Raw genomic sequence first — 24,741 nt, 5'->3', positions numbered from 1 at the left:
AAATTATATATTCTTCATTAAAATGACTTTGTAGTTAAATGTGTAAAAAGCATGCTCTTGAAAACATTGGAGGCTCTACCTTACTAATAAGAATATATTCTGCAAGCTCCGAACCATAAATCGGATATTTTGCTGTTAATTCCCACTGAAATCTCACTCCAGCAGTAAAATTTTCATCCAGACACACGAATTGTTGGGGGAAATATTTTCATCTTTCATTAAAAGATGCATTTCCTTCGCAATTCTACTTTTCATATATAATAAATTATTTATTAAAATGTTTTCTTTGTGTCCTTTACTGTGTGCTAACATTACACGTAAAAGTAATTCAAGGCATTAGAAAAATGCTTAAAACTGAGATTTTTGGTCACTGGCAATAAGTAAAAATCAGATTTCTATTCATAGAAGCAGTGTGGCAGATAAGGTCTTTGACATGTAAAAATACATAACATTGGGATAAAATTCTGTGGCAGATATAGAATGGAAATAGTTTCCTAGAGGGAAAGGATTCTTGAAAAATTTTTCAACTGTATACAGCTCAGTAAGAAGGCTGCCAGGTCTGATAAGGTCTGAGGAACTCAACCGACGGAATGCGGAGGGGAGATTTCAGCACATTGCAGGCAGAGGTAGAAGGAAAACGTGGATCTTGCGGACAACAAAAAGATGCTCGCTGTCGCTGGAGAGCAACTGTGGGCACTGAGAAACAATGACAGTTGGGCATTAGGGTGGCATCATTGAAATGTGAGAAGGCCTGGGGAGGAGGGAGGAAAGAACCTGTTAGGAGGAGTCTTTAAGGCGACGATATGCAGAGCACTGGGATCAAAGTGCAGGCCTGAAAAGAGAGTCCACAGAGAGGCCGGGAGAGCAAGACGAGGTGGCCGAGTGGTTAAGGCGATGGACTGCTAATCCATTGTGCTCTGCACGCGTGGGTTCGAGTCCCACTCTCGTCGGGTCTGGCTGCAGTTTTCTTCTGTTCCAGTATGCCTCCAAGTTGGGCAGGAGCAGATCAAGATTTGCACCTTCTTACTGTCCCAGCGAAGTGCTTTGAGATCTCCAGTCCAAATGTGATTCAAAATGTTAGTTGGCCTTGGAGACCAATAGAGGGAACTAGAGGGATCAGGTATCACTCAGTGTTTAAGTGAGTGTTCATTTCAAGCCTTGGAGACCAACAGAGGGAAGGAGAGGGATCAGATATAGATATCACTCAATGTTTAAGCTGCTTGATGACCACTGGAGTGAGTGTTCATTATACCATGCTGTTACGTCTTTTTTAACTTTTGTTTTAAAGTACTTTCAAACATGGAAAATATGTAAAAAACAAGCAATGTGGGACCACCATGTGCCTTTTTGGCTTGAATTGGTTTGATTTTGATGCTGGGGATGGAACTCAGTCTGCAGGCAGCTCTGCAAGTGTTCTACCACTGATCTACTCCCCCAACCCCATTTTCCAGAACATTTAAGTGTAAGTTCTAAGTATTGTGGCCCTTTGCTCTTCAAATGTTTAAGAGGGAATTTTCTGAAAGCAAAGACACTCTTATGCAACCACTGTTAATATGGTGTGTGTGGTAGTTTAAAAAATATTTTGCCTGTATTCCACTTCTATCAATTGACCCCTAATGCGCTTTACAGCACCCCCACTTTAGTGCAGGATTGAGTTAGGATCAGGTAACCTCCACAGCCTTTTAGTGCCCTTTAACCTGTCCACATAAATACCAATGAGTATTTTATGACCCTGACATTTTTGAAGGACACATTTAAAAAATAGAATAAAATCAAAATTGAAATATGAGAAGCCCTGAGGAGGGAGAAAAGAACTTTTATGAAGAGTCTTTCAGGCAACGATGTGCAGAGCACTGGGATCAAAATGCAGGCCTGAAAGAATCTACAGATGACAGGAGGTGGCCGAGTGGTTAAGGCGTTGGACTGCTAATCCCTTGTGCACTACTCATTTGGGGTTTGGGATTTTCTCCTGTTGGATTCATCTACGCAGTACACCATGTAAGCATCAGGCGTCCCTGGAACACTGTCTGGAGACTGGAGACTTCTGTGTCCATCACCCTTCATTACTGGGTTGATTCTGGTTGTGCAGTCAGGCTGATATTTTTTCCATTGTGACTAAGGCAATATAAGGGAGACACACTAAGACAATGCAAACGGTTTGCTCCCTTGAAAATTTCCCTTCAGACTTGGCATCTATAAGTCCTACCTGAACCATATTTACTACGATGGTTTCAAACCCATGGTTCTTCAACCCCAGCATTCCCTTCACATTTAGCAGTCTGGACTTCTTCAGCATTTGCTTATAAGCAAGAGCCCTCTACTAACCTCCATCTATGTGTGTGTTTATTATTAGTGGGAGCTTTTGAAATCCTATTTTTCAGCAATCTGCAATTCATTGTTGCCTTTAATTACTCAAATTGATTCCAGAGTTGGTTGGCCAGAGCCCCTCAGTCTGTGATTATGTCCCGGGCACATTGTGCTCCTGTGATCTCTAGGTGCTCTGAATTTGTGGCATAACAAGCCCCCCTTTATTCCCCGGAGGGAAACTTTGAGTGAGCAACCATATCCAGCGCCCAGCTAGTTTATTGCTTCTGAGATGTCTTGCTTTTAGGACCCTTTAGCAAAAAAATTCTAGGAAATCCATGTATGTACAGACACACATACTACACACATACATGTGTGTACAGACAAGTGTATACACACATGCGTATTTTGATAATCACGAGTCACAATGTCAGCCAAGAAGTCCTTTCTCCCTCCCCTTGGTGTGTCCTTCTCCACAATGAGAACACACGAAGTGATATCAACATGCTCACTGTCATACGGTACACCTGAAACACCTAAAGTACTTTCAAAATCGTTTCACCTGCATGACAACAGGGAAAAAACAACAATTGAAAAAGTTCAAGATTTCTTTGTAATTTTCACGCTGGTCCAGACTCTGTGTTAAAAAAAAAGAACACAGATTGGTTTGGCTCTTTTTGTCCTCTAGTATGATATTTATTATTCCCTTGAAATCCAGTGAAGCCCAATTATTTTGCTTCGCCTCTAGTTTAAGGGGTTTTTTGTTTTGTTTTGTTGTTGTTTCGTTGGTTTGTTTCTGTCCTTCCCATACCAAGATAGACATAATCAGAGCCACCTCTTGCTCCCTGATCTCCCCATAAAGGGCCCTTCTAGGTGACTGGCTTTGTTTCTTTCTGATGAGTCCTGGGTAGTGTATCTTCTGCTTCACTCCTTTCTTGTACACAACAAGGTGAAATCTACATGTGCTCTGTTGTACTTTGCTTCCTCACAGTCCCCTGGATTTTGCTGCATGTCGTGGACAGACAGCTTTTCTTCCTGGTTCATTCTGCTCCACGGTCCTCCACTGGGTACTGCAGGTGTGCAGCCACTCTCCCACAGCTGGACATTTACATCTAGTCACAGTGCTTTAGGGGGCCACCGGGGAAAAAGCTCTCCAAGACCGGCTGTTGGTCCGGGATACTTCCAAATAAGAGCTCTTCAAAGCTGCCAAGGAAAGGGAAAAGCACCTTCCCCTCATGGCTTTATTTCCATGTTTCCATTTCAGTTCTGTGTGTGTGTATGTGTATATGGTTTCCTATAAATTCTGGGTTCTTGTTGTTTAGAAGAATTCATATTTTCTGACTGTTAAGGACTCACTGCAGAGTGCTTTAACTAATTTTTTCTTAAAATCTTGTTTCACAAAAATCTCACTACAACTTCCTTTCTTCTCTCATTTTATGTCTCCCCTTGGAATCCAGACAAATAAACTTTAAAAAGGTCAATGCTTCCCGTTTTCTGCCACTTCATATTTAATTTTTGCCTCCGTTTTCCCCCATAAAGTCCACACTGATGTAGTGCACCTATGTGGGGATAAAAACAGCGTCTTCATGATTTTTGCAACAAGGGGTGCTGAGGAGACAGGCTTACCAAGCAGTCCCATTGATTTGATCCAAGTTTTACAAATGCATAGGCTTAAATAAAGGAGTGGCAGTGAGGCGTTTACCAAGTAAAGATGTAACACAGACGTTGTGCAGAAGTAAAAAGTGTTTTTCTTTTGAATGTGAAGAAAACCCAAAACTATGACACACTGAAGATCAGCGCGCATTCTCTTCGCGGGAAGACACGGCGGAAATCAGTGGTGAATTTGTCAGCTCCTCCGCAGCAGAAGGGAGCCATCGGCCTTTCTTTTGACATGAGTGACAAGGGCGGGTACTGCAAGAAAAGGTGGGGAAACTAACGTTTAATTCTTTCCCAGAGGGCAGGGGCGACCAGTCTTGCAGAGGTCGAGTGGGGAGGCACCAGCTTCTCCCGCGGGTGTCCTGGCGGGACCCCCCGTCGGTGCCCCGCCGCGCAGGGCTTGGAGCTCACGGCACCCCAGCTGTGCCTCGTCGCCCCCCACACTGCGGCTTGTTCACGGTGGACTCCTACTCAGCTATGAAGAACCAACTTCCGAGAGTCACTCAGACGCCTCAAGGGCGTCGTGGCGAGCAAAAGTGCCACTGCCCTGCCTGCCGCGCGGGCGCCCCGACCTCGACGTCGCGTGGGCAGCGGGGACAGGGCCAGCGGCGGGTGGAGGCCGAGCCCGGCGCGCGGCCAGGGCTGGCTGTGCGGAAGCGGGTCGCGCGGACCTACCCAGTCGGGTCGTGTGTCCACTGGGGCGAGCTGGGGCGAGCTGGGGCGAGGAGACGGCACTGAGGAGGGTCCTCCCCACAGCCTCGGGCCTCGCCGCGGTGTCCCTAGCCCTGACCCTGGGAGGGGGAAGCCTCGCCAGTAAGATGCTTCCCTTAAGAAGGTAGCAAAACGAGCCCCTAAAGGGTGGTCCTTGGTGGGGACCTCCTTCCTGCCTACCATGAAACGCACTTGTGTTTCTTATTGTGCAGTCGAGGCTGCTTTAAAACCAAACCTTACACCTGCCGGACACGTCTGACTCCGTTAGACTATTCCTCTTGCGCAGAAGCTCATTTACACCCTGTAAGAGCATCACAATGGTGGCTTGACTTAGCCTTCTGAAGAACACAGAGTGCTCAGGCTGAGGTGTGACCTGCAGGGGCAGAGGTCTCTGTGGCACGTTGCCAACGGTCACCTTGCTGTTTGTGACAATCTGGACTGGAGGGTGCTTTTTGAATTGTATTTACCAGCTGCATTCTTAAAAGGTGACACAAATTGATCAGAAACTCTTACACGGAGAAGAGCTGTCCAGGATTCACTAGGGAGATGTTAGAGTCTATAAACAAGTCTGGATGGCGCCTGGCATTTTGCCAGAGGGAGTGGTTTGTGAAGTAATGCCACCGAGCCATTAAGTGTGGAGATTCCTTATTGGTTGACTGCTGTGTCTAGTTTATGTTAATTAGATAAGCTGTGTGGAATGTATAAATGCCCAAGCCCGGCTGGCTGGGCAAAATAAACGGGGGTGGGGGGGGGGGTGGGGTGACAAACGACTTGTGTACCTTGATACATCAGGAGTAGGAGCCATTTATTGCAGGACAAGAGCAGTATTTATACATTCCACACAGCTTATCTAATTAGCATAAACTAGATACATCAGTCAACCAATCAGGAATCTCCACACTTAATGGCTCGCTTTTGTTACTTCTCAAACCACTCCCTCTGGCATTTTGCCAGGCACCATCCAGACTTGTTTCCAACTCTAACATTCCCCTGGCAAAATGCCAGGTGTTATTTTTGACTTGTTTACAGACTCTAACATATAAATACCTCTGTTGTCCTACAATAAAGGGCTCCCATTCCTGCTGTATCAATCTACACAAGTTGTTCGTCACACACACACACACACACACGTTATTTTGCTGCAGCCGACTGCGGCAGGGAGATTCAAGCGTGTCATCCTTATTTCTTCAAATCCAAATGATAAGAAGAAAGGTTCCAGATCAATAGCCTGGAGAGGAGCAAACTAAACTCCAACTCAGCAGAAGGAAGGAAACAGAAAAGTTTGAGCTAAGTAAAATGGAGAATGGAAAAGCAAATGAATAGAGGAAACCAACAATTTGTTCTTTGACTTTACTAGATCAATTAAGGAGAAAAAGAAGAAAATAACAAGATTCAGAAATAAGAGTTGGAACATCACTATTAAGCTTACTAAAGAAAATGGAATGTAAAAGAATATTGAACAAATTGTATGCCAACAAATTAGATAACCTAGATAAACTGGACTGATTTCTAGAAACACACAAATTACTGAAACTGACTCAAGAAAGAGAAAATCAGAAGAAATCTGTAGCAAGTAAAAAGATGAAATCAGTGAGCCAAGGTCTCCTGACAGATTCCAGGACCAGACGGCTTCACCAGTGAATCCTACCAGATTTCAAAAGAAGATTTAAGACCAGTACTTAGGGTATAGTGGTGCATACCTGTAATGCAGGCTGAGGCAGGAATATGGAAGTTTAAGACCAGCCTCTGTAACTTAGCAAGACCCTGTCTAAAAATAAAAAATAAAAAGGGATGGGGCTGTAGCTAAATGGCAAAGCATCCCTGGGTTCAACCCCCAGTACTAAAACAAACAAACAAACAAAAACAGTCCTCTGAAGAGTAGACATGAAGGGAACAGCCTCTGGCTCATTTCTGAGAATCGTACTACCCTGGAATCAAAGCTAGAAATTATTCAGACAAACATGCCTTATGTATATAAGATGCAAAAACCCACAGGAAACTATTAATGAACCAAAAAAAAATTGTCTATCATGACAAGAAAAATTTAACTCAGGAATATAGGTGCTTCAACGTGAAAAATTTAACCAATCACATTAACAGAAAGAAGAAAAACCCACAAAATTGACACAGAAAAGCATTTTATAAAAATCAAGCACTCTTTCATGAATAAAAAATAAACCACTTAGAATGCTAGGGATAGAAAGGAACTTTCTCAACCCGAATAGGACATTTATGGAAAACCCACAGTCAGACTTACCATTCATCACAGTCAGCTGTGGAAATATGGAAGTCTTCCTCCCAATACCAGGACCAAGGACTCCCTCTCCCCAGGGCTCTTCAGCATACTAGAAGCCCCAGCCAGAGTAATGAGTAAGAAGGAATAACAGAAGGTATCCAGTAGGCACCACGCCTACTCACAGATGGCTGGTCCTATACCTAGGAAACCCCAGGAACACACATAGCTGGGCTTGTAAGTGGACTCAGCAAAGTTGCAGGGAACAGGATTCACATACACACACAGACAGTGGTGTTTTGACACTTGGAATGAGCGATCCAAAAATAAAGTTGAAGTGGACTGAACGTGTGTGTCCCCCAGTTCACACTGAGATTCCATTCCCGAAGGTGACAGTGCTGGGAGGTGATAGACCACAGAGAGGGACCCTTGTCTAAGGGCCTGCAGAAAGAGCCTCAGGCAGCCCCCACCTTCCCTGTCTGTGGTGATGCAGTGGGAAGCTGCATCCCAGGACCAGGAAGGCACCCTTGACAGGTGCCGTCTCTGGCACAGGTTGACACTGAACTTCCCATTCTCCAGAACGGTGAGAAATGATTTCTGTTGTTCATATGTCGCCAGCCTTTGGTATCTTGATACAGAAGTCTGAACAGATTAAGACAGAAACAATTCCATTTACCACAGAATCCAAAAGCATGAACTACCTAGGAAAAAAAATTAAGCAAGGAGGTAAAAGACTTGTTCATGGAAAACTACAAACCATTGCTGGAAAGTTAAAGACCTAAACTTCTTTGAAATCTTTAGAATTCATATGGAACTGCAAGAGGCTTGGTGTAGGTTGAAATATGACCCCTCAAAAAGATATGTTGATATCTGGGCCCTGGTACCTGTGGATATGACCTTATTTGCAAAGAGGGTCGTGGCAGATGTGATCAGGATCAGGTCACACTGGACCCAGGTGGGCTCCACATCCCATGTCTGGGTCCCTGTAAGGACAGAAATTTGCAGACAGGGAAGAGAACTGGGTGACCATATAAGCATTGTCTGTGGTTTCAGAGCCAGGCAGGCACAGGCACATACATCCAGAGTTGCTGGCCACACTTCAGGCTGGCCAAGGTGAGGGTGGGCTCTCCCCAGAGCCTCAGAAGAAAACAGACTCTGTCCAAGCCTCTGTTCCAGACCTCCAGCTGCCAAGACTCTCGTTTGAAGCCACAAAGTCTGTCCCAGCAACTCTGGGAACTCATGCAGCTTTGGAGATTAGAGTGGAGGCTGCTGTAACAAATACCCAAGTGTGAAAGGGTTTTGAAGCTGGGAAAGGGGCAGCAGGTAGGAAAATCCTGAGGCACCTCAAGAAAAAGCCTAGATTGCTCTGAATGATGGTTGGCAGAAATGGGGACGGTAAGTGTAGTCTGGCAAGGGCTGAAGAGAAAACAGGACAACGAAGGAAGTGTCTTTCTCCTGGGAAACACAGACACTCTCATGAACAGGTTGCCAGGACAACGTGGGAGCTGACAGGAGCAGACACGTCGGGCTCACCTGTCCGTGTGCAAACAGGGTGAAACACCCCCTCTTTCCTTCAGGGGTTTGTCAGTGGAAGAGGTAAGAGGCACGGCCTTTGATGTGACTCTTTCCCCGGTAATTTCCCAACACCCAGCACCTCAGTATCTCCTCCAGTGGTGCTGGGAGCCATTAGCCAAGTAGGTATGACAATTTCCTTGCCAGCGTACCCCATGTTGCAGTGACATTGAATGTAGGTGACCTTGTTCAAGGACCAAGGCGGATTAGGGCGTTCCCGGTTTAGGTTCCAGGTTTAAGGTTTAAGATTATTCCTGCTGGGAATAGGGCGTATCCTGCTGCCTGAGTTCCCCTTGAGTTCTCACGGGATTCAGACAGTATTTTTTGGGAGATAGAAGCCCAGTGGATGTGGATTTGGGCAGAGAACGTGGATTTGGGCAGAGAACATGGATTTCCCCAGAACGTGATTGTAGACGGCTGGGGTGAGTTCGGGAATAAAGAGTTGCTGTTTGAATCTACAAGCTGTGTGGTGGCTCGTGATTGTGTGCCCAGCCAGACTGCGGCATTTGTGCCCAGCCAGACTGCGGCATTTGGTGGCCCGTACGGGGAACTTCTGAAGCTTGGAGGTAAGTGAAATTGCTCGCCCCTGAGGAAGAGCGAAAGAATGGGTGACCAATTCAAAAAACAATGTATTATTGTTTTGATTTATCTTGTTTTTGTTTCAAGCTGCCTATCCCTGGAAATTTCTCAGGCAAACTGGAAAAAATGGTTGACTAAAGGTTTGAAGTTTGTCGGCCCTGAGGAAGAGAAAATTGATACAATGATTTTTTATTCCGTTTTTGTTTCATTCAGTTTCGGTTTTGTTTTGTGTTATTTTATTGGGTTGCGTTATCTTTATAGTAGATTAGAAATTAGTAAAAAACAAACCGAAAAGATGTTAAGTAAATTGTTAGAGGTTCAGACCATGGAGAAAGACATTTTAGATCAAGCAAAAGAGAAGGTCTCTCGAGCTAGTCAGAGGAAGAAAATTTAAAGGAAAAGGGGTTGTTAGGAAAAAGGCCACAACAGGAGGCTGTTAGTAACTCCGTTTTATCACAAGAGGGCGTAATTCAACCAACAGCCCCACCGATGGAGACAGCTGAGTGGCCCTCAAACCCCGTAGTTGATAAATGGGATCCTGAGACAGGACCTCAAAGATTAGCATGCCCTGTACTTGAGCAGGCAGGAGGGCAGCGAATTCACTGTGCTTTAGATTTTAAAACAGTGAAGCAGTTAAAGGAGGCTGTAACAACCCATGGTCCCCAAGCTCCCTTCACGGTAAGCATGGTCGAGTCCATTACTAACTTGGACATGACGCCAGCAGATTGGGCTAGCATGTGTAAATCTGTACTAAATGGAGGACAATATTTGTTATGGAAGGTTGCCAATGAGGAATTTTGCACGGAGACAGCTAGGCGAAATGCAGCAGCCGGTTACCCTCAAAGAAATCTAGATATGTTGTTAGGAAAAGGACCTTATGAGGGTCAACGGCAACAAATTGAATATGATCCTGCTATATATGCACAAATTGCTGCAGACGCAGTTAGGGCATGGAAGACTTTACAAGGACATGGAGATTTACAAGATCAGCTATCTAAGGTAATACAGAGAGCTAATGAACCTTACGCTGACTTTGTAGATAGGCTAATTCAAACAGCTGCCAAAATTTTTGGGGATACAGAACAAGCAATGCCATTAATAAAACAACTGGCTTATGACCAAGCAAATCGTTGCTGCAGAGAGGTTATTAGACCATGGAGACATGAAGATTTAAACACATATATTAAATTATGTAGAGATATTAATGAACAAGGGCAAGTCTTGGCAGCTGCAGTACAACAGGCTTTAGATGCCAGGCCAAAAACATGCTACAATTGTGAACAAACAGGACATTTTAAAAGGAATTGCCCCATAGGAGGAGGGTTTAACAAAAGTAGGTATCAAAGGAATAGAATACCGGGTATTTGCCCACGATGCCGTAGAGGGAGACATTGGGCTAATGAATGCCGTTCTCAAACCACCATTGAGGGTACTCCTTTATCAAAAAACGGACAAAGACCAGGTATTTATCCACAATATCGTGGAGAAAGGCATCAGCCTCCATTGCCAAAAAACGGACAGGGGGGCCCAATGCTCCGGGGCCCACAACCACAAATATACGGGGCAGTGGAGGATCCCAGCAACACCATCAGGGTAGTGCCCAGGACACATTGTCCATTAAATCCCTCATCAGACAAACCCGAGGGAGCGCAGGGTTGGACATCTGTGCCTCTGCCAGAGCGGTATTAACTCCAGAGATGGGAGTTCAAATCATTCCCACAGGAGTAAAAGGACCTCTTCCCCAAGGAACAGTAGGCTTATTATTGGGACGTAGTTCATCTACATTAAAAGGACTTATGATAAGTCCTGGGGTAATTGATCCCGATTATGTAGGTGAAATAAAAATTATAGCTAGTTCTCCAAGAGGTATATCAGTAATTTCACCAGGAGATAGAATAGCACAGTTGTTAATAATACCCAGCCTACATAATAAATTTCCTAGTCATAGTGTAGAAAGAGGTTCCAGGGGATTAGGTTCCACAGGTGTAGATTGGGCTATGTTGTCTTTAAATATAGATTCTCACCCAATGCTAAAACTAAATATTCAAGGTCATGAGTTTAATGGACTACTGGACACAGGAGCTGACCTTAGCATCATATCTCGTCAAGAATGGCCAAAACATTGGCCATTACAACAAGCCACTCAAACGCTTTGAGGCCTAGGAGTGGCGACTAATCCCCATAGAAGTTCTATGATATTAGATTGGAAGGATCCTGAAGGATGTGAAGGAACTATACAGCCATATGTATTGGATCATCTTCCTATAAATTTATGGGGACGAGATGTCCTAGATCAATTAGGTTTGACGTTAACAAATAACATCAATCCTAATGCGCCCACTACTAGGGCTAGACAAGGCTTTAGGAAAGAAAAAAAATTAGGAAAACAAGGGCAAGGTATAGCAGCACCAATACAAATAGATCAAGGAACAGACAGACATGGGTTGGATTTTCAGAAAGGGCCACTGAGACAATCAAAATTACTTGGAAATCAGAAAGACCAGTGTGGGTTCCTCAGTGGCCCCTGACTAAAGAAAAGATACAAGTAGCCCATGATCTGGTCAAACAACAATTAGCGGAAGGACATATACAACCTTCCATATTGTTAGAGTCTGTAAACAAGTCAAAAATAACACCTGGCATTTTGCCAGGGGAATGTTAGAGTTCCTAAACAAGTCTGGATGGTGCCTGGCAAAATGCCAGAGGGAGTGGTTTGAGAAGTAACAAAAGCGAGCCATTAAGTGTGGAGATTCCTTATTGGTTGACTAATGTATCTAGTTTATGCTAATAAGATAAGCTGTGTGGAATGTATAAATACTGCTCCTGTCCTGCAATAAACGGCTCCTACTCCTGCTGTATCAACATACACAAGTTATTCGTCACCCCCCGGTTATTTTGCTGCAGCCAGACAGACTGCGGCACCATATCTCCCCATAATACTCCCATTTTTGTCATCAAAAAGAAATCTGGTAAATGGAGATTATTGCAAGATTTAAGAGCCATTAATAATGAGATGGTTATTATGGGACCTGCTCAATCAGGGATTCTTCAATTGTCTGCTTTGCCAAAAACCTGGCATGTTTTAGCTATAGATATTAAAGATTGTTTTTTTTCAATTCCAATTCATCCCGAGGATAGTCCACGTTTTGCATTTACTATCCCTACACTGAATCATGAAGGTCCTGATCAGAGATATGAATGGAAAGTACTACCTCAAGGGATGGCTAACAGTCCAACTATGTGTCAAATATATGTTAACAAAGCAATCCAGCCACTTAGAAATCAAAATCCTGAACTACAAATATTTCACTATATGGATGATGTATTATTGACACATAAAGATAAAAACATATTGCTGGAATGTTATGCCACACTTACAAACTTATTAAAAAATTATAATCTAGAGATAGCAATAGATAAAGTACAATTAAATTTTCCAATTAATTATTTAGGAGTTCTATTATCCTCAACCATGGTCCGTCCACCAAAAATTCAAATACGAGTAGATCAACTCAAATCACTTAACGACTTTCAAAAGTTATTGGGAGACATAAATTGGATAAGGCCTTATCTAGGTATACCAACAGGAGAGTTGGGACCTTTATTTGGTATTCTAAAAGATCCATCAGATCCAAATTCACCCCGCATGTTAACGCCTGAAGCAAGAAAGGCATTAAAAATTATTGAAACATATATGGAAAATATACATTTGGATAGAATTGATATAAGTTTGCCTTTATTATTTATTGTACTACCAACAAAAAATATTCCTACAGGAGTATTTTGGCAAGAAGGTCCATTATTGTGGATACATTTATCTTATTCTCCTAACACTATTCTTACTAGGTATCCTGAGGCTGTAGGACAATTAATACTCAAAGGAATAAAAGCAGCAAAGGGAGTGTTTGGAATTTCTCCCAATAAAATTATTACTCCATATACTATGGATCAAATTGATGAGTTAGCTAATGAGTTAAATACTTGGGCAATAATCATGTGTAAATCTAATGTTTCATTTGATAATCATTTACCATCTAATCCTTTGTTGTCTTTTTGGTCTAAGCATCCTGTAGTTTTTCCAAAAATGACAAGAAAAACACCTATCATGAATGCTCCAAATATATTCACTGATGGGTCAAATAATGGTACAGCAGCAGTAGTTACCCATGATCAAAATTTTACATTTTTAGTACCCAAATAATCAGCTCAAAAGGTAGAGCTTAATGCAGTTTTACAAGCTTTTTGATGTTTAAAGATTCTGTATTTAATTTATTTTCTGATAGTCAGTATGTAGTTAATGCTATAGTATCTCTTGAAGATGCTGGTAGGATTTCCCCTTCTTCTACTGTTTTCTCTTTGCTTTCCACTATACAAAGTCTAATCTGGGACAGAAAAGATCCATTCTTTATAGGACATATTAGGGCACATACAGGATTGCCTGGAGCCCTTAGTTTAGGCAATGATTTAGCAGATAAAACTACACATGACATACATATTTTCTCTACATTTGAAGAAGCTACAAATTTTCATAAAAGGTTTCATGTTAATGCTAATACTTTACAAAAGCGTTTTAAAATAACTAAGGAACAAGCCAGACATATAATAAAACAATGTCAAAATTGTGTGACATTTTTACCACAAGTTAATCTTGGAGTCAATCCTAGAGGACTGATACCTAACCATATTTGGCAGATGGACGTCACACACTTGCCAGAATTTGGAAAATTAAAATATTTGCATGTTACAGTTGATACTTCTTCTGGATTTTTGATGGGCTCCCTTCATGCCGGAGAAAAAACTAAAGATGTTATAGCTCATTGCTTACAAAATTTTGCCACTGTGGGCGTTCCTAAACAGTTAAAAACCGATAATGGTCCTAGCTATACCTCTACCTCTTTTAAACAATTTTGCTCATCATTTGATATTACTCATATAACAGGAATCCCATACAATCCACAGGGACAAGGCATAGTTGAAAGAGCTCATCAAACTATTAAAACATACTTATTAAAGCAAAAAGAGGGAATTGGAAGGGGGTATATATCCCCCAAAGATAAACTTAAAATAACGCTTTTTACTCTAAACTTTTTAAATTTGGATTCATCAGGACTTAGTGCTGCGGAAAGGCATATGTATCCAAAAAATGTACATAAGCCTAAAGTACTTTGGAAAGATATTCTAACAGGACAATGGAAAGGTCCTGACCCAGTGATTGTCTGGAGTCGGGGGTCTGTTTGTGTTTTTCCACAGGGAGAACAGCAGCCGATTTGGATTCCAGAGAGATTAACTAAAACAGTTTCTACAGATCGAAAAGAAGATGATTTGACTCAAATCCATAACAGCTGATATCCAGAACTCCAGCTTGGCCATTCTTACATCTGCGACAGTGATTAACCAGGATGCTTTTTTCAATAGCTATTTTATTATTGCATTTTTCCACATCATAAGGTTCTATTTTTATTTTTTGAGCTCATACAAACCTAGGTTAATGTTTTTCTGATCAGTTTTATTTTTTGACTATGGAGTTTTTAAACATTGCAATGGAGATTTCACCTAGGTAAAGCTACAAGGCCTTTACTATTTTCTTATGTGTTGTACGTTTGTGTACACTCTTGTGTTTTGTGTTGTATGTCTGTATGTGCGTATGTCCATATTTCTTATATGAGGAGCGCTCATGAAAAAATGGATCCGAATTATTATTATTTTTTTTTATTCACGTGATTTAAATGGTTTAATTTAAATTAGGTAAACAGCTGTTAAGGATTGTTTTTAAAGTAGGTTAACAGATCTGTTTGTTTACTTTCACCTTTCTTTTTCATTATATTTAATAATTCTTTTCAGGATAATGTCTCTTTAGCATCATTGCCAGAATTCCTATCTTCATCCCAGTGCCGGTGAAGACAAAGATAAAACCAGACTACAGCTTCTATGATAGCTATCACAGTAAACTGTATAAACTGATGCATCAATGAATTTAACTCAACAAGTAATGCTCAATCAAGGAGTTAACTTACTTTGGGAGGAAACGGATTTTGGGAGGAAATGGACATATTGATAGATTCCTCCGCTTTGAACTGCTTGCAGAACTTGCCTGGACTATGTAACTATCGTTTGGTGCAGCGAATTGTGGTAATGCTGGCATATCTTTTCTGATGGTGTCACCAGTGATGCAATTTTTATTTCCTTGCCAGCGCACCCCATGTTAATTGTGGTAGTGCTGGCATATCTTTGCTGATGGTGTCACCAGTGATGCAATTTTTTCCCAAGAAGCTGTCAATTGGCTTGGTGTCGTGGCATTTCTGTATCCTCCTCCCTTCTGCTAGTGATGATCTAAAATTTGGGGGCCAATGGCTTATGCTGGACCGGTAGTCAGTGACGGGTATGATTCAATTGCAGTGGTATCAACCTAAGACAGGAGGCTGACGCCTAAAGGTCAGTTTTCCGATGACGGGTAAGGACCATATGTTGAATTGGCCAACCTACCAGGCACGGTCCTTAAGCCACATTAACCTCACTCTCCCACTGGCACCAAGGCCAAATTTGGGGGCCAACAGAGGTGAGGCAAAGAACCTCACCCCCCCACTGGTGCATAGACCTATCCACAAGTATGGCTGTATGCTGGACTGGTAGTCAGTGACGGGTATGATTCAATTGCAGTGGTATCAACCTAAGACAGGAGGCTGACGCCTAAAGGTCAGTTTTCCGATGACGGGTAAGAACCATATGTTGAATTGGACAACCTACCAGGCACGGTCCTTAAGCCACATTGCTTATTGTTTAATTAATCAGAAGGGGGGAGATGCTGGGAGCCATTAGCCAAGTAGGTATGACAATTTCCTTGCCAGCGTACCCCATGTTGCAGTGACATTGAATGTAGGTGACCTTGTTCAAGGATCAAGGCAGATTAGGGCGTTCCCGGTTTAGGTTCCAGGTTTAAGGTTTAAGATTATTCCTGCTGGGAATAGGGCGTATCCTGCTGCCTGAGTTCCCCTTGAGTTCTCACCGGATTCAGACAGTATTTTTTGGGAGATAGAAGCCCAGTGGAGGTGGATTTGGGCAGAGAACGTGGATTTCCCCAGAACGTGATTGTAGACAGCTGGTGTGAGTTCGGGAATAAAGAGTTGCTGTTTGAATCTACAAGCTGTGTGGTGGCTCGTGATTGTGTGCCCAGCCAGACTGAGGCACAGTGGGAAGAGAACAGGTGGGCACAGGGCTTCAGGGTCAGCTGCAGAAGGGACTCGCCCCCACTCGGGAGGGCTCTCATGCCTCTGACATCCAGATGCACCCTCCAAACAGACACCTTTCCCTGAATGTCAAATAGCCTGACACCTCATTTAACAAGAAATACTTCATTTTCAAGATTTCAATTCGATTTCTACTTTTAGAAATCAGGGGTTGGGTCTATGATCTGCATGAAACCAAACTTGTCCCTTCAGGGTTCCATGCTGCGTGACGAACCTTCCAGCTCCCTGAAGAGACCTGGATCCGCCTGTTTCCTACTGCACTGACTGCCAGGATTCCCAGACTGCCTTGGGCCCCTTCAGCCCCGATTTCCACACTCCTGGGGTCTGCACCTCCTCACGACTGGACTCCATCTCTCCTCCATGCACTGCAGGTGACTCTGACTTTCCAAAAGTCCCTTGCCCCCAAACTCACACGTTCCTAAAAGTTCTGTCTCCATCCTTTCCTGCCACCCCTGGGTCTTCAGGTCTTGGAAGGCACACCCAGGAAAAGACATGCTGCTTTTAACTTGTTATGTCCCTGTGATAAGCAAAGGCACCCGGAACAGCCCAGTGGTGGGAAGAGAGAAGGGCAAGTAAGCAGCTGGAAAAACACAGAGCTAAAAGTGTCCTCTGCACTGCCCACAGTGCTGGCTGCAAGGCACAGAACAGCAGGAACTGGGACAGAAACAGCCGTGTTCTAAGCCCCGGGAGAAACCAGGTCAGATCCTCAAGGACTCCCCAAGTCCTGCTCCTTAGTCTGTTCTCTTCCTGCTCCTCCACGTGCCAGCGCTGACTACCGGGCTCACTGCCCTGCCGGTCGCCGGTGGAACTCACACTGTTAATGCTGTGTCCTCAGAGTCTCCCACCGACTCCAGGCCTGCAGGCTTTCCATGCTGCTGACTCAGGACACATCCATTCCACACACTCTTCATAAGCTCGCTGTGACCTGCTCCTGCTCATCCCCACTACAGCCAACTTCCAGAAGTTGCCCCAATTTGTCCTGCCTTCCTCACCTTGTCCCCTTGGTGAGACACAACTCAAGCTTCAAGTCTTAGCTGAGAGGGTCCTTCCCCTTGCCCTGGGCACTCCTTGTTTTTTTCAGGATCACAGGCTTATGGCTTACACCAGGATGCCACACTAAGGTGTAACCCTCCCACATAGGAGCTGTCTGTTGCTCCCAAAGGTCAGTGCAAATGGGGCAGAGGACACGTGGAATCCCAAGTACACAGCTGCTGAGAGCCACAGAATGCCAGGGGCCATACAGACTCGGCCGTGGCTCTCAGCACACAGCATAGGCAGTGTCCATGTGTTCTCCCTGGCCCTCTGTAAGGTTGCAAGTTTGGGTGGGCAATGACTGCGGAAGTGGGTGTTCGTAGCAGACAGGCCTGGCTTAGAATTCTAACTCCGGTAATCTGCTCTGGGGAGGGAGGAATGAGCACACTCCTGTCATCAGCGTTTAAATCCCCAGACTGGCCTTCACTGGGCGGAGTCAGGTAGGTTTCCTGACAGCACTCTGCCTCCATAGCCACCACATCCAAATCGGTTGGACAGAAATTCCTATATCACAGACTTATTTCAACAATTTATTTTGTCATCTAACTTAATATGGTTTTTCCAATTAGACCTCCTTCGCGGTCTCCATAAGCAGGAGATGGGTGGCCCATGTACTCAGGAAGCCATTTAGCCTCTTCTCAGGATGGTAAGTGCTCACCCGCCCCCTCCCACAGGTGCTGCCCTGCGGTGGCCTCAGGCACCTGCCCTTCCCCCTTCTCACTCGGTCGTCAGGCCCCAGGGCTTTCTGCTCCACCTGCCCTCCCCGCACAGGCCCTGAACAGGGAGGTGAGGAGGTACCAATACAAAGAAAAAAGCTCTGATCCCTGGTTGTGCATTTCTGGCTGGTACCGGAGGAATGGCCAGTGTTCCTCCTTTCTGGCCCTCTGATTTCCCGAGAGGCTGTCCCTTAGAGTCACGTGCTGTTGTACGTTCAGGAACCAGCACTTGTAGCATGAAGAAGTGTGCCTGCCCATCCCTGGGCCAAACCCCACCAGTGGCACCACTCCTAGGAGCCGCCCGTCCCCCACACGCAATCGGAAGCACACAGCAGACACCAGCATTGGACAAGAGAACAGGTCTCATGTGTATGCACGGGAGGGTGCCAGGGGAGAAGGTGGCCAGTGGAGACCTGCATCCAGGAAGGCGCTCCTGCGGGGTCCAAACCTTGAAGGACACTGGCCAAAGGCCTCCTTTTCTTGGAGTGAGGAGTAACCTCTGGGGTCTCACACAACAGTCTTCACTTTGTAGATTCAATTGGCAGGAGGAGGATGGGGCTGGACTATCGCCTCTCTCAGGAAAAGACTGGCAGCTTGTTGGGGAAGTAGCACAACAGGAGCAGCACACAGAGTTCCCTGAGGGTCAACCACTGATCCTCACGGAGAAGCTGGATTCAAGGTCAAATGACATCGACAGCTTCTCCAAGAACCCACTGAGGAACAGAACAGCAAGAAATGAGAAATCTGTATCCCTAAGGGGCCAAGGAGGGGAACCATGTATCAGAGCCAGATAAAAGGCTCAGATCGAGGGAGAGTCTATTCCTCCTCCCCAAAAGCAGGAGCACCTAGTCTGCAGCTGCGGCCTTACTGCCTTGGCTGTTCCTGGGACGCAGCACGAGGCAGCTCTGAGGGAACTCACACCTGACACAGAGGAGCAGGGCAGGGAGTGTTGGGGGCAAAGGGGTTAAGCTCTGTCTAAGCCCAGGGGGTCTAGTTCTGTCATCTGCTGTCACCACTGGATGGTGCCTGGTCCTCTACCTTCTTCCAGGTAGATGTATATTTAGGACCCCAGGGTGAGCATACAAGGCTTACTCTAGATCTGGGGTATGTCTGACTTAGTGAATTTGCAGACACCAAAGCTCTTCATGGAAACATTGAGGTCCAAACCAGGGTACAGGTAAGAGGAAAGTGAGCTATTTCTTGTGGGCATGATGCCTTCGGGAATGCCCTTGCTCCCGATTCCTTGGAGTTTTTGATTTTGTACCAATGGAAAAGGTAGGAGCTGATGATTTAAAAGCATCTCTCCCTACAGAGTCCTGAAAATGTGGAGGGGACAGCCCAAGGCCAAGACGGCTGCCTACCTTAACTGGCCCAGGAATAGGGGTGCTGTGAGCAAAAGACATAATCTTTTTGGCAGAGAAGCTGGCCTTTCCCAAGAACAAAGGTGTGTTTTGGCGGGGAAGGCTCCAGCCTTCTCCAAAGGGTGTCACAGGGCTAGTGGTCCCACTAAGCCCTGCATCAGCATTGGAAGTCCCAGAGGCAGAGCTCACACTTGGGACAGTGATGAGGACCCCAGGCTCCCCACAGTCCATAGGGGTCACCAGTCCCCCAAAGGCAAAAGGCCGAGGTGCTGTGCTGCCAAACACTGAGCCTCGAGCCCCACTCACATGGCTGTGGGTGGCAACTCCAGAGCCAACTGGATTGCCTGGACCCGAGGGGAGGCCATCACAGGTGCTGCCCAGGCCTGGCTGCATGCTGGCAGGCGTGTGGAGGGTGGGGGCTGCAGGTATCACACCCCCAAAGGCTGTCTGAGCTGAAGTTGGCACTGGAGTTGGGGATGCCACTGCTGAGTTCCCAAAAAGTAATGAGTTACCCAAGAGTGGGGCAAGCACTGGCTGGGGGAGGCCTTGCTTCTGCTCACCAATGGCCCCAGATGCAGGCTGGGGAGTGACTCCTGGGAATAATGGGATAGGTGGCCTCGAGCTTGACCCCATGGGAATTGTGAATGCTGGGGTCAGATTGGAGATGCGGGGTGACAACGCAGCCTGGTTTGCAGGTAATAGGGCTGGGGCTGACACATCCCGAAGACCATCAGTGCCCCTGCAGGGGAATATCTGGATAACACTAGGGAAAACGTGGCTAAAGACAGTGACTGTGTGTACAGTGGGGATGACAGGGTGCTGGTGTGGTGAAGAAACGCAGCCCGGGGCTGGGGAGAAACTCGCCCCGAAGGTCTGGGCTGCCCCGAGCATGAAAGTGCTACAGGAGGTGAGGACAGAGGAAGTGTCACCTGTGATGCCAAGATCCAAAGGTGGCTTGAAGGCTGGGTCTCTAGATGTGCTGGTTAGCGTGGACCTGACCACAGGGGTGGCCCTGGCCAGGCCCTGGGGCAGAGGAGAGGAAGCAGGAGCACATGGAGGAGAGGGCTGCTTGCAGGGGGAAGGAGCCTGCACTGGCATAGTTTTAAGTGGTCCTGTGCTACCAAAGACAGGCTTGAAGGTGGGTGGGAAGACACCTGGAGTGGTGGGGAATGAAGAGCTTGCAGATGCTACAGGTGTGACTGGGATTCTGGGATTTAAGGAGCCTGCTATCTCAGTGCTGTGCAGGGGCCCCAGAGTAGGTCTTAATATGGGGCAAACCGAAGCTACAGCAGGAGGGGTGGGGGAAGGGTGGGGAGTTGAGGTGCTCATCACCCCAAATCTTGAGCTTTGCATGGTGGGTGCTGCGAGGGTAACCACAGGAGGACCTGGGGGCATGGCAGACTTGTCAGCCTGAGGGGTTGAAGGAAGCCCAGTGGTGTCAGTGGCTGGTGATGTGGGAGAGGCTGGGGTCAGCTGGATGAGAGTAGCTGTGGGCTTTGCCTCTGAAGAGTTCTCTGCAGGGGGCTCTGAGTGTGAGTATTCAGCTGGGGTCGGCAGGTTAGGTGTCTTCTGAGAGCACTGCACCACACTGGTTGCCTCTCCAGTAGACCCTGGGGAGGCCAGTGGACCTGGAGACTTCTGCATCTTCAAGATTTCCAGCTGAGGACCTGTGCCGGTGGCAGCCGCTGTACCTGAAGGAGGCCCAGTGAAAGACAGGGAAGGCTGAATGCCAGGCCAGGCCTTGCCTGTGTTCTCTCTGGTTTTGTCACTCCATTGCCGCTCAGTTTTCTTCCCCGAGGTCAGGGCCTCCCCAGAGGCAGAGCTCACACTTGGGACAGTGATGAGGACCTGGGGAGCTGGGCTGGTAGACAGCAGGTTCCCGGGGGGAGATGGCAGCATCGGCACCTTCAGAGTGTGCTGCCCACAACTGTCAGGTGCTCGAGGCCATCCAGGGTCCGACGCCGCTGGGACTGGAGACCGAGACTGGGGACCTTTCTCTTTCCTTTTCACTGGCCACTCTGGTGTCTGGATTGAGGTACAGGAAAAACTGCTCTTCCGTGGCTCGACGAAATCTCTGGAAGAACTGTAAGAACTGCTTATGGCGTTTCTTTTGGAGCAGAGGGGGCCTGCTGTGCGTTTGCCGGCAGAGGAGCTCTCGGAGGAGCAACCGAACCTCTTCAGGCTGTGGCCGGAGCTCCAGGAGTGGCAGCTCCTTTTCAGAGGCCCAGGCCTGGGCACGAAACCGGCGCCGGCCTGGTGTTTCGCCAGCGGCCTAAAGGCGGAGGGCCGGCTCTCGCGAGTCGGCTCCGGCTCGGGGCTCTCGGGGAGCGGCGGCTCTCGCCCCCTGGCGCTCCCTCTCCTGCACTCCCGGAGCGCCCTCAGCACCGTCTCCTGGGCGCACGGGTCTGGCGGCTCCTCCGAGGGTCCCGCGGAGGCAATCACGCTGGCCGAGGCCACGGAGGGGGGCGCCCTCTGCTCGGGAGAAGAGATCGTGACCGTCACGGGGCTCCACACCGCCCGCGGGTGCCGCAGCGACCAAATGGTCCGCTTGAGGTAGCTTTCCCACCAATCTGCGGGGAGCGGCCCCACGACGGAATTCTGGAACCTGTGCATGGGAAAGCGCCTCCACGCCTCGTTGGCCACCCTCGCAGGATGGGCAGGGTCCCGGCTCGGCGGCCTCTTAGGGGGCCTGCGCCGTGGGGCGGGATGGGCGCGATGGATGTACTGGACCCGCTGGACGTGGCAGAGCGGCGGAGCCGGCCCGCGGATCCGAGGCCTCGCTGGCGAACCCGCGCGCGCCCGGGCCGGGGACGCCGAGGGACCCGGCCTGCCCAGGAAGCTGCCCATGGGAGCGGTGGGCGCGGTCGACGGCCTGGAGGACAGCTTCAGCCGGCCATGTTCGCGACGGCCGCGGAATCGGCCCGAGTCCGAGCGTCCAAGGTCCGGGTGACGGTTGGGACCTGGGCACGAGGGAAGCGCGAGCGGCTCGGAGCTCCGCGGGGCGCGTGGCGGGAACGAGGGACGCGCTGTCCCGCGGCCCGGGAAGCTGCGTGGGTGTCCGCACCTACCCTGGCGCGGGCCGGGGACCGCGGGGCCGGCCCACCGAGCAGGCGGATCTGGAGCTGCGCCGGGCCTCTGGGATCTGACTGCGGCGCCTGGAGGGTCGACTCCGGGTCGGCGCGGGTCTGTCGCCTGCAGTTCCCGGGGTCCCAGCTGGGAGCGCTCTCCGAGTCCCGCAATTAACGCGGGAACACGACTGCAGACCGGCACGGGTGGCACCCGAGCAGTCGAATTTGCACATCAGCGTCCGCGCGCCCCTCCTTTAGCGGTCGCCAGCAGGTGCCAGTCACTGGCGGAAAGAACTCGCCCAGTCGCAGCCGCCTCGGGGCTCCGTCAGCGCCTCCTGGTGGCGGAATCTGGGTGGCCTTCCGGGTAGCGGCTGCCCTGAGTGAGGCCGCCAGGCTCGCGAGGTGCGCCAGGCAAGCGGCCCGTCTGCAGACCCAACGCCCTCCGCCGGCCCCAGCGCAAGCCTCCTGCCTTGGCCCTACCGAAATAGGCCACGTCGAGATCGTGTCTGTTCTGCGAAAGAATGAAAGGAATAGCCACAGACCAGGGAAATGATTGCAAGAAACATACCTGATAAAGGACTGGTTTAAAAATATAGATGACTGTTAAAGCCTACAAGAAGTTTAAAAATAAGCAAAAGATCTGAACAACCTACCAACAAAGACATAGATGGAAAGTAGGGTATGAAAAGATGCTCAACGTATGTCATTAGAGAAATACAAACTAAAACACCCGAGAGTTACAGCCACACACATAGTGCCACCGCTAGAATTTAAACCACTGATACTGTTAAACGCCAAGGAGCCTGTGGGGCACCAGAGGCTCCCTCTCGTTTATTGCCGTGCAGTGCCACGGTGCAGCCACTCTGGGGACAGTTTGGCAGATTCTTGCAGAACTAAACATAATTCTTCCAAACAATCCAATAATCACAATCCCAGGTTTTACCCCAATGAGCTGAACACTGACATCGCTTAAGACCCCAGTACAGGAATATTTGCAGAACTCTTGGTCACAATTGTCAAACATCAGATAACAAAGCACCTTCCACAGATGAATGGATAAACTTCACGGAAACAGAAAAGCAACACTGCAAACCAACTAAGTCCAACAATTTATAGGACACTTTGCTAAACAGCAGCAGAATATAGATTCTTCTCAAGAGCATATGAAACATTCCCTAGGAGAGACTTTGTGCTAGGCCATCAAATAAACCCAAGTAAATTCAAAAAGATAGAAATAACATGAAGTATGTTCTCTACCCATGATAGAATGTTAGAGTCTGTAAACAAGTCAGGATGGCGCCTGGCATTTTGCCAGAGGGAGTGGTTTGTGAAGTAACAAAAGCCAGCCATTAAGTGTGGAGATTCCTTATTGGTTGACTGATGTATCTAGTTTATGCTAATTAGATAAGCTGTGTGGAATGTATAAATACTGCTCCTGTCCTATAATAAACGGCTCCCACTCCTGCTGTATCAATCTACACAAGTTGCTTGTGTCCCCCGCCCCCGCCCGTTATTTTGCTGCAGCCGGACTGTGGCAATAGAATATTATTCATCACTAAAAAAATGTGCTATCAAACCATAAAAAGGCACAGAGGGAAACTTAAATCCATATTACTAAGTGAACAGAACCAGTCTGAGAAACATACACACACACACACACACAAACAAATATATGCAATCTGGAAAAGGCAACACAATGGAGACAGTAAAAAGAGGTTACAGAGGGTGAGTGGAGAGGTGTAGGAGACCACTAAGCATGGACGGCATACATAAAATGGAAGCACCAGGAGAAGAGAGAGAAGGAGTTAAAATCTTCAGAGACAGTAGTGGAAGATTTCCATTCTAAGGAACAGCATTCATGTGCCATGCAGAAGGCCCCATGGATGTTTGGTAGAAATATACTGAGTTCCACAAATGGATGTGGCATAGTAAGTATGCCAAATAAAAAAAAAAAAATTAAGAGAAAGAGACCATCTTGAGGGCAGCAGGAAGGATAGCTTCTCAATTACGGGGGAACCCCAAGACGAGTAGCAGCCAATTTCTCATTGGAAGTAACAGAGACCATCAGGCAATGGGAGAAGATCTGGAAGTGCTTGGAGAAAGATGTCCTCAGCTAGGAATTCTCTATTTAGCAAAGCTATCCTTCAAAAATGAAAGTGATAACAAGAGAGTATGACACAAACACAAGCTGAAAGAACTTGCCACTTGCACAAGAGATGTGCCAAACAAGAGTGGCTGCAGGAGTTCTCCACACTGGAGGTGACA

At 47.1% G+C, this 24,741-nt stretch overlaps 1 protein-coding gene and 1 non-coding gene across 2 annotated transcripts; one reads left to right on the top strand and one right to left on the bottom strand.

The window, feature by feature from the left end:
• Positions 1–868: 868 nt before the first annotated feature.
• Positions 869–950, top strand: Trnas-gcu (transfer RNA serine (anticodon GCU)). The gene has a single exon. It is a non-coding gene; the product is annotated as a tRNA-Ser (tRNA).
• Positions 951–18,727: 17,777 nt separating this feature from the next.
• Pom121l2 (POM121 transmembrane nucleoporin like 2) lies at positions 18,728–22,255 on the bottom strand. The gene is made up of 2 exons (XM_046452392.1): positions 19,409–22,255; positions 18,728–18,760 (listed from the first exon to the last, which is right to left on the bottom strand). Exons 1-2 carry the CDS (start codon positions 22,253–22,255, stop codon positions 18,728–18,730), a joined length of 2,880 nt encoding a protein of 959 aa, XP_046308348.1.
• Positions 22,256–24,741: the final 2,486 nt, after the last annotated feature.

Source organism: Marmota monax, unplaced genomic scaffold (assembly GCF_021218885.2).
Source record: "Marmota monax isolate L192 unplaced genomic scaffold, Marmota_monax_Labrador192_F-V1.1 WCK01_AAM20220418_F8-fsc00141, whole genome shotgun sequence".
Lineage (NCBI taxonomy): Eukaryota > Metazoa > Chordata > Mammalia > Rodentia > Sciuridae > Marmota > Marmota monax.
The sequence above is the reverse complement of the archived record's forward strand: the minus strand, read 5'-3'. Positions and strand labels throughout refer to the sequence as shown.

Excerpts from the sequence above, each read along its gene's own strand:
- Pom121l2 (XM_046452392.1), bottom strand. The coding sequence starts at position 22,255 with ATGGGCAGCTTCCTGGGCAGGCCGGGTCCCTCGGCGTCCCCGGCCCGG. Across the intron at positions 18,761-19,408 it reads CTATTCCTGGGCCAGTTAAG|TGGGTTCTTGGAGAAGCTGT; the intron begins GTAGGCAGCCGT and ends TCTGTTCCTCAG.